The sequence below is a fragment of the Medicago truncatula genome, chromosome 3 (genome assembly GCF_003473485.1).
Source record: "Medicago truncatula cultivar Jemalong A17 chromosome 3, MtrunA17r5.0-ANR, whole genome shotgun sequence".
Lineage (NCBI taxonomy): Eukaryota > Viridiplantae > Streptophyta > Magnoliopsida > Fabales > Fabaceae > Medicago > Medicago truncatula.
The window spans coordinates 4,409,307-4,418,121 of NC_053044.1; the positions used below are offsets into that span (position 1 = coordinate 4,409,307).

Below are 8,815 nucleotides of genomic sequence, written 5' to 3' on the forward strand. Positions count from 1 at the left end.
CCATTGGATGGTAAATTCGACACTTGTCATGTTGAATAACAATTGATAATCTTCTTTGTTGTAGCTGACCAATGTTCAACAAGTTATTCCTTAACTCCCGCACATAAAACACCTATGTGACTACATGCGCAATATCACTTACTAACAGCCTTACATTTCCTTTTCCTCTCACTAACATCTTTGAATTATTTCCTAATTTCACAATCTATGTAAAGCTTTCATTTAGATCACTAAACAATGTTTTGTCACGGCACATATAATTGATGCATCCCAAATCAGAAACCACACATCCTCTCTTTTTGCTTCATTATGATCCACATATGTCATCAATGATATTTCTTCATTATAATCAAGCTTAATATATATAATTAGCTTCTTTATCTAAACTAGGACACTCATATTGAAAGTGTCAAAGCTTGTGACATTGTAGCACTCAACAATGGACACGTCGAAGGCTTGACGTCCTCTACCTCTTCCTCTGAATGATCCTCTGCCACAATCTATTACTCCTCCTCCTCCTGATATTTTCTCATGTGTTATTTTCAAGGCTTATTCCTCTGTATGCTTATGAAACTTCTGCTCGGGAACAATTAATGAAATTTGCAGCTCATCGACGGACATAGCATGAATATCTCTACAATTGTAATTGTATTTCTCTATTAATGATCGGAGTATTTTCTCCACAATTGTACTATCTACCAATTGTTCACCATACACCCTCATTCTATTGGCCATAGACATGACTCTGAAAAAATAATCAGAAACATTCTCACTAGATTTCATCTTCAATGTCTTAAGCTTTTTGCGAAGAGCTTGAAGGTGTAATAGCTTTACTCTTGTATTTCCTTCATACTTTTTCTTCATAGATCCCAAATTTTCTTTGATGTGCTCTTCTTAAGAATTATCTCCAGAATGGTACGATCTATGGCTTGGAACAAATAGTTCTTGCATTTCAAGTCCTTCAACTCATCTAGCCTTATTCTTTCTGCATCTGTCACAACTTGTTTTGGTTCTACATAACCAATCTCTAATAAACTCCAATACTCTTTGGATCTGAGAAAATTCTTCATCGAAACAGAAAATTGCTGGCTGCACAAAATTTTCTTCACTCGTCATGATTTTCTCTATTTGCAAGTCACTGAAAGTCTGCAACTTTTTTTTTTTCTTCTCAGGCCTAGTGGGAGCTCTGATGCTAGAATGTTGGAAATGACTTGTATCATTGAATGAAAATGATAGTAGCTATTAAATAGTCGGTACAATCTTAAAAAATAGCAACAACTAAGCCACGCACATGCTTATCTTAACAATGGAAATCAAAACTAAGAACGAGTCACCTATCATTATCATTATGATTATTATTATTATTATTATTATTATTATTATTGTTGTTGTTGTTGTTGTTGTTGTTGTTGTTGTTGCAACAACATTACGTGAACATTTAATTTAACACCACAACTACACATATGCATATTGATATCTCGAATTTTCCCATTTCCCAAATATTTTTTAGTTTAGAGTTAAATTCTGTTGATAAGTACTATATAGTTCGAGACGAAATTTGACGACAAAAGTGGCAATATAATCTTCATTGTTTAGCAAACTATACCATTCAAAAAATTAAAAAATCAAGCCAAATCAACTTTGGGGTTTCTTCGTTAGTACATAATCTCGTACTAAATAGCAGCCCTTAATTATGTTACCGTGCGACAATCATGCGTTAAAATTTAAGGAAAGATGGAACTACAAGTTGTCAATTTACAACTTATTTCACACAAAATTTCCATTCAACAAAACAAAACAAAAAACAAGTCCACACATCACACAATTTTTTATTTAAAGTAGAAATACAATGCATAAAAAAAACTAAAGTAATGCTCAAATTGGCACTGGATCAACAAGTAAAGATTTGATGAATGTCTTCATTTCTCCTTCAGGATGTGTGAAGTTATCTTTATCTTTATAAACCACATCCATGAAACGTGATAAGTTTAGAATGCACGTCAAAAAAGGGATTGGAATTTCAGTCGGCATAAGACATTCCTTATTCATATCTTTCCAAGCATCAACAATTCTTTTTCGACCTTCTTGAATGGCACCTTCTCTAGAGATATTATGTTGCTTCATATAACATTCCAAGAATGAGGAAACATGATCTCTTTTTTGTTCAAACTATATGCAACAAATAATATATAATTCATGTTACATTGTTGAATTAAAACAAATATACATTGCAGACAAAATTATGGAGAACTTTATCTTCATACCTCGTTGGATGCAATATCATCCATTAGCCTGCAAAGGATAATAGCAGCATTGATCATTTTTGGCCCATTTGATACCCACTTGAAGATGTCTTCTGTAGCTGTATCCCCCATGAAAATGTAACAAGTTGTTGTAACCAGTGCGTAACCACATGATTCTGTTGATATGCGAATGTACTCTTCTAATGTTGGTTGATATTTATCATTTAACCATCTGGCCTCAGTCATATATGCTTGAACGTATTTTATGAACTACCATCAAAATAAAATTTAATAAGTTGTTTTATTTATATTGAGGTATAATTGTATTATCAATTCATTAATAGCAATGCGTTGTTCCTTCATTATTATTAATTTGGTACACAACATAAGTTTTTGTCCGATGATAAGTAGAAAACAAATTATATTGATAAAAATTGTAAACATAACACAACACAAAATATAATAAAATTTTGGATTTTAATTAAAAAAAAAAAACAAAAAGAAGCTCAACTAAACCAAAACATTTCAATAAAAGAATGTTTAACATAACACAATAGTCAACAAAACCATATGCAGAGTAATAAATAACTAGTGTTTAATTTGTAAGTCTACACAACTCCATCACTCAAAATGACCATATATAATATTGCTCAAAAAAAATTATTAACAATAATTTTTTGGAATTTTTCATCCATTGGCATTTTTTGGAATTTATCAAAAATTTATTTTTTGGAATCTTTTGAAATTTATCAAAAATTTATTTTTTGGAATTTTTCATCCATTGGCAGAAAATCGTGTCAAAATATGTATCAAAATATGGAATTTTTTACACTTCACATGTACTCTCAATTTAGATAATGACTTTTATTAAAATCAGATAATTAAATTTGAAATAGAACTGAAATTTAAGAGGTGTAACATTATCCAAATGGTACACCATTGTAACATTATCAAAATATGTATAGTAGGTATAAAATTACAATGATGAAACATTTGAATAATGCTACACCATTTAATAAAATTTTACTTGATATATATTTTAAGAAAATGGCCTTTGTATTTAATGTTTATATAAATCTAAAATAATTTTATGTGTTATTGAGGTGCGTAAAAATTAACATCTTAAGAACTATATGACTTTAATTTTAGCGGCAGTCCGAACAAAATTAATTAAAATATCATCTTTCACCACTAGAAAATATGCATACTACAAAACTATGATGCATGTCTCAAAAATATGATACATATCTTCAAAACTAACTAACAATCAATCACACACATAAATCACAGAACCTCTCAATCATAGTCAATCACACACATACATCAAAGAACAACTCAAACACAATGCATAACATTACCTTTTTAATGGTTAAATATTCTAATATTTATTTCATAACATAAACTTATTCCTAGCACGAACGTATGGGGAAAAAGCCCTTACCTCCTTAACATGGAAGAAGACTCTAAGATCAGTGGAAATATATTATATAAATCAATAGATTGAGAATCCAAAACTTCATTTTGATCTTGCAAGAGTTCAGAGTAAGAAGAACCGAAAAAGTTGTTTGTTTATGAATAAGGTGAGTATGGTGTGGAGGCGTGAAAACACTTTGGGAATGAAAGGAGGAATGGTTATAAAAGAATTATGATAAGGCCTCAAGAAATTATGAAAGAATTAAATGTCAATTAACTAGCATCACTGTGTACCGAAAGTAAACACATGGTAGTTAAGTTGGTCCAATGCTATTATGAGGAAGAAATCAAAAGAATTGATTCTAATTAAGTTCTCATGTATTTGGTTAAATATAGATCATCGCATAATATAAATCATCGATGAATAAAATAATGTAAAGTTAAGTCAAAACTAAACAATAAATTAATTATTAAAATAGAGGTGCAACAATTTCATTAAACTTCTTCCACCTAGTCGTGGCACACCAAATGGAAATATACATAAACTTTGACTAGAAAAAGGAATTAAGAGAATTTAAAGACAATAAAGTTTTCCTATTTCTTGTTCTAGACATTTCTAATATCATAACTTACTGATAGTCCCAAAATTAATTAAGAATAATAGTGTTGCAAGAAGCATTTAAGTCGGTCACGTCCCTATTCCTAATTTACCAATGAATAAATAAAAATTATATAATTATTGCTTCATTAGTAAAATAAAATGGACATACATAATATACACAAAATATTGGGTCGTTACAGTTCTAGATCTAAGTTTTCATTATATGTGATGAACAATTTTCACTCTTCATTCTCGTATCTAATCCTAAATTGCATTTTCCTTTTTTTTTTTAATTGATCATGGAATGTGTAGAAATGGAAATTTTGAGGAACCTGCAATAAAGGTATGGAAACATCATGATACCTATATTTTAAAATTTGAATTTAATAGAAAATATTGTCAACTGTTCTTGACTTAAGAATTTTGTTTTTGGTTTTAAATTTATTATTTTTGTCATAGTATTGTTCTTTTAGAAGTTAAATAAATGGTGGTTTTAGTAGCCCTAGTGTTGAGTTTGATTGTATGTCTTCCGTTTTGATTTTAGACTATAGTTGTCTTCCATTTTTGTTTCAACACATGTTAATGGAAATTAGGTTGTGCCTACTGATTCGGTTGTAGAGATTGGAATTGTAGAAGTAGATTCACATTGAATTTTAGAATTATGATATTTGGTGACACTTTCAATGCTAGTTGCTTTTATTTTGTAATCCGATAAGAATTTCTTATTGATTTTATGTGTTTACTCTCTCATTGAATCACTTTGTTAAATGAGTTGAAAAAAATATGGTATATAATTTAGGAAAAAAAATATCAGAATTTTTCACATCGGTGGATATGTTAGATGATGTGAAAAATACATATTTGACCTCAGTTTTATTGGTTCAACAGATGTGAAAACCCTAGGTTATAGTATAATTTATCACATATCAAATCAGTGATTAGCTGCCGGATGTGGAAAACAACTTATCACAGCTGTTCCATAACGGATGTGAAACGTTTTAATTACATCGGCTCGGACCCAATGTGAAAACTCAATTTTGACCAATGTAAAATGTCATTTCTGTAGTAGTGTTTGTTCAATATAGTTGAGTAAAGTAAATCATTGAATATTAAAAAAATTCATCCTTTGTTAATGAATGATTAATAAAAATGTTTTTTATAATCACTTAATAGTTAAAAAGATAGAAAGTTGTACTTCTTTCACGTAGTAGTTAAGTGCATATTCTCTTCCTTCTTTTTTCATCTCCTGCTCTATTTCTTTGTAAAGATCTAAGATTATCACGTAGAGAAACTTCATGTAATCCGGAAGATTATCCAAGCAACTAATATCCCACCTGAAAATTACTTTCAATTAAATTAGAGAAAAAATGAATATAAAGAATATGCATGTCTTTGTGTGAAGTGTTGTTTATCGACCTTTCGAGTGCCTTAGTAAAAAGTTCTAATTCATCAATTCTTCCGAATGCATCATATGTATCATCGATCACAGTTATTATGACGAATAATTTCGTCATAACTTTTCTTGCCGTGGAATATTGGGGCTCATAATATACCCCCAATGCCCAAAAGCAACTTTCCGCTATCCTATCTCTTGCATATGGTAGTTTACTACGAACATCCAACTCCTTCCACCATCTATATATACCAAAAAAATAATAATAGTAAATACAACGAATAATCTTGAAATATATAGATTATTTGTTCTTTTTCTTTACTAAGCAGTGTATGGTTGAAGACATTACTTGGAAAAGTTGCCAAATTCTTTTTGATGTAAACTTTGGAGCATATTGAAATCTAGTTTTGCCAAAATGAGTAAATTTTCATTATGTGAAGGATCTTCCTCGTATCTAGAAATGTAGCTTCGTGCCTCCAACCTAGGGATGTTTTTATGGAGGGTCTGCCTTAAGCAATGTTTGGCTTGTAATGCATGAGAATGGCTTGATTGCTTGCTAATAGACTCAAGTTGAGTAGTAGTGAATGCCAAGGCCTCTTCCAAAATGTCCTCACCGTGAACCATGATATGTGTGGCTTCATACAAGCTTAACATCCCCTCAACATTTTTAATAAGTTTTTCACTGAAATTCCCTAGCTCATCCTTGAATTTGTTGAATACATCTAGTGTTTTTTTTATCAAACAACAACAAAATGGAACAAACCACACTCAGCGACAATGAAATATTAAATAATTAAGGGTCATACAATGTGCTCTAAGGCGGGCACATAGATTCTACAAATAACAACTACTCCCTCTATTTCTTTTTAAGTGTCTCTTTTAGAGAAAATTTTTGTTTCTATTTAACTGTCACTTTCAAAGTTCAATGCAACATTAAATGTTGTTTTACCTATATTATCCTTACTTATTTATTGCGGATAGAGAAATAAATGAAATTATAAATTGAATGAATAAGGCTATTATAGTAAAAGTTTATATTGTTGTATCAAAAGTAGTAATATTTATTGAATGTCTTGGTTTGTGTAAAATGTCAAAAAAAGACAATTAAAAAGAAACGGAGGTAGTACTATTTATTGAGAAATATTAATTTTCAACTTTTTAAAAAATAATTGCCACAATTTCTAATAAACATTTTTTATTTATGGATCTTTAACATGTAACCTAAAAGGACATGTTAACATATCCCAATAATTAAATTAAAAAAGAAAATTTCAATGAGAGCAAAGATGCTTTGTAACATTTAGTATATGCTACCTATCACATAAGTGACATTTAAAAGTAATTAATAATGCGGCCTCGGAAGATAACTAATCATCAAAATACTCACTTGATTCCTTTCCAGCAGTACAAGACAAAATGTTTTTTTCTTGCAAATTTTCTCTTGTGTATTCTACCTCTCACATACACATTCGGTCATTATTATATAATAAGCAGACATTTATATTTTTATTCATTCAATTAATAATATATATGATCTTTATTATAGACTTCACACATCATTTAAGAAATAAATATAAAATATCGATTTTTTCCTTATAACAATAATCAAAAAGTGTAAGTGACATTAAAAGTAATTAATAAAGTGGCCTCGAAGAAAACTAATCATCAAAATAAGTTGAGGGAATACTTGGTAAAACGTGAAGTCCTTGTTGCCTCAACAACCTAAATAGCACAGCAAGAGAGGAAAGGTTGTGGTCTTCAAGAGTTATTTCTCCATTTACAACATAATTCTTGTGAATACCATGCAAAACCTCTTCAATCTCTTGTTCAAAATGATAGCTCACACCCAAGCGGTATATTGAATCAATCAAATGGATTTTTGCCAAGGTCTTCTCGGTATTTGAGACAAGCATGTTCCTCACATCATTTTTAAGTGTTTCGATCTTTGATCCAATGTTTTGATCAAGTTCCTGCAGGGTGTTTGAACAAAGACTTATTCAAGTAATCAAAGGATGCCTTTGACTTCATTGATCAAATGAATGTAATAAAAAAGTGATTACAAATAATATGAGATAAATAATTTTTTTGTCCTTATAAAATTTTTAATTACCGCTTTTGATTTTTTTTTAAGCCAACTGATGTGTAGCCTTTGTATTTTTTAATAAACTAGTACATAAATGTGTAGAATATGTAAAAATCTCCCAAAAAGAAAATTAATCTTTTTTGACAAAACATGAATTAAATATGAATTTTTCACCGCCACAAATATAAAAATTCTTATTTAATTCATGTTTTGTTAAAAAAAATATTTTTTTTTGAAAAGATTCTCATAATATTATAAATTTCTATGCAAAATTTTAATAAAAATATAAATTTTACATGAGTTTACTTAAAAGGATGAAACAAAAATGAAGATGAAAAATGTTTGAGGAACATTGATGAAATTTTTTAGAGAAATTAAAGGAAAAATTTGATATATTTATAATGACCAAAATCACATTTAACCCAATAATATTACAAATAAGACAACTAATATATGAGATGGAGTGGATATATGTTTACGTGCCATATATTCCGAAGCATATTGAAGGAAATAATCTCCCCAAATGTCAGGTTGATAATCTGCAACATTTCTATGCAAATCGGATTTAGCAACTTCAGTAGAAGACATGCTTATATATCTACTATGGGCTCTATCACGGGACTGTTTCTATTTATAGTTACTCGCCACTGTGGTCCACACTCTTTTTAAAAACCTTGCAAGCAAAAAATAATAACAAAAGTTAGGCAACTCTAAGTGGGTCATATTTTAACTCTAAGTGGATCATATTTTAGCAAAAATCCAATATATCATTTTATGACATATCACTTTTGTGAGCCGTCATCAAAACTCTAATTTATTATCCTTCATTCATCAAAGATGGGAGATTTAGGGTCAATTTTTGACTCAAAATCACCTCTCTAACTCGTTTTTCTCTTTCCCTTATATTAAAATAAATTATTTTCACATCTATTTCGTTTTTTATTTTGTGATTTCGTCGTCTTAGTGCGACATTGGTTTGTTCGTCGTCTTTGTGCGGCGTTGTTTGTATTTCTTTCAGGAATTTGTTCGATTCAGATTGTCAGATCAGCTTCGATTAAGTGCAGATCCAATCAATGACTTTG

At 29.7% G+C, this 8,815-nt stretch overlaps 1 protein-coding gene across 1 annotated transcript; it reads right to left on the bottom strand.

The window, feature by feature from the left end:
* Positions 1-1,647: 1,647 nt before the first annotated feature.
* On the bottom strand, positions 1,648-8,365 carry LOC120579759 ((-)-germacrene D synthase). The gene is made up of 7 exons (XM_039832471.1): positions 8,217-8,365; positions 7,338-7,620; positions 6,000-6,372; positions 5,674-5,892; positions 5,453-5,591; positions 2,265-2,513; positions 1,648-2,169 (listed from the first exon to the last, which is right to left on the bottom strand). The coding sequence occupies exons 1-7, from the start codon at positions 8,319-8,321 to the stop codon at positions 1,876-1,878; spliced, it is 1,662 nt and encodes a 553-aa protein (XP_039688405.1). The 5' UTR covers positions 8,322-8,365; the 3' UTR covers positions 1,648-1,875.
* Positions 8,366-8,815: the final 450 nt, after the last annotated feature.

Excerpts from the sequence above, each read along its gene's own strand:
- LOC120579759 (XM_039832471.1), bottom strand. The coding sequence starts at position 8,321 with ATGTCTTCTACTGAAGTTGCTAAATCCGATTTGCATAGAAATGTTGCA. Across the intron at positions 5,893-5,999 it reads GAATTTGGCAACTTTTCCAA|ATGGTGGAAGGAGTTGGATG; the intron begins GTAATGTCTTCA and ends TGGTATATATAG. Across the intron at positions 2,514-5,452 it reads TTAACTACTACGTGAAAGAA|TTCATAAAATACGTTCAAGC; the intron begins GTACAACTTTCT and ends TTTTGATGGTAG.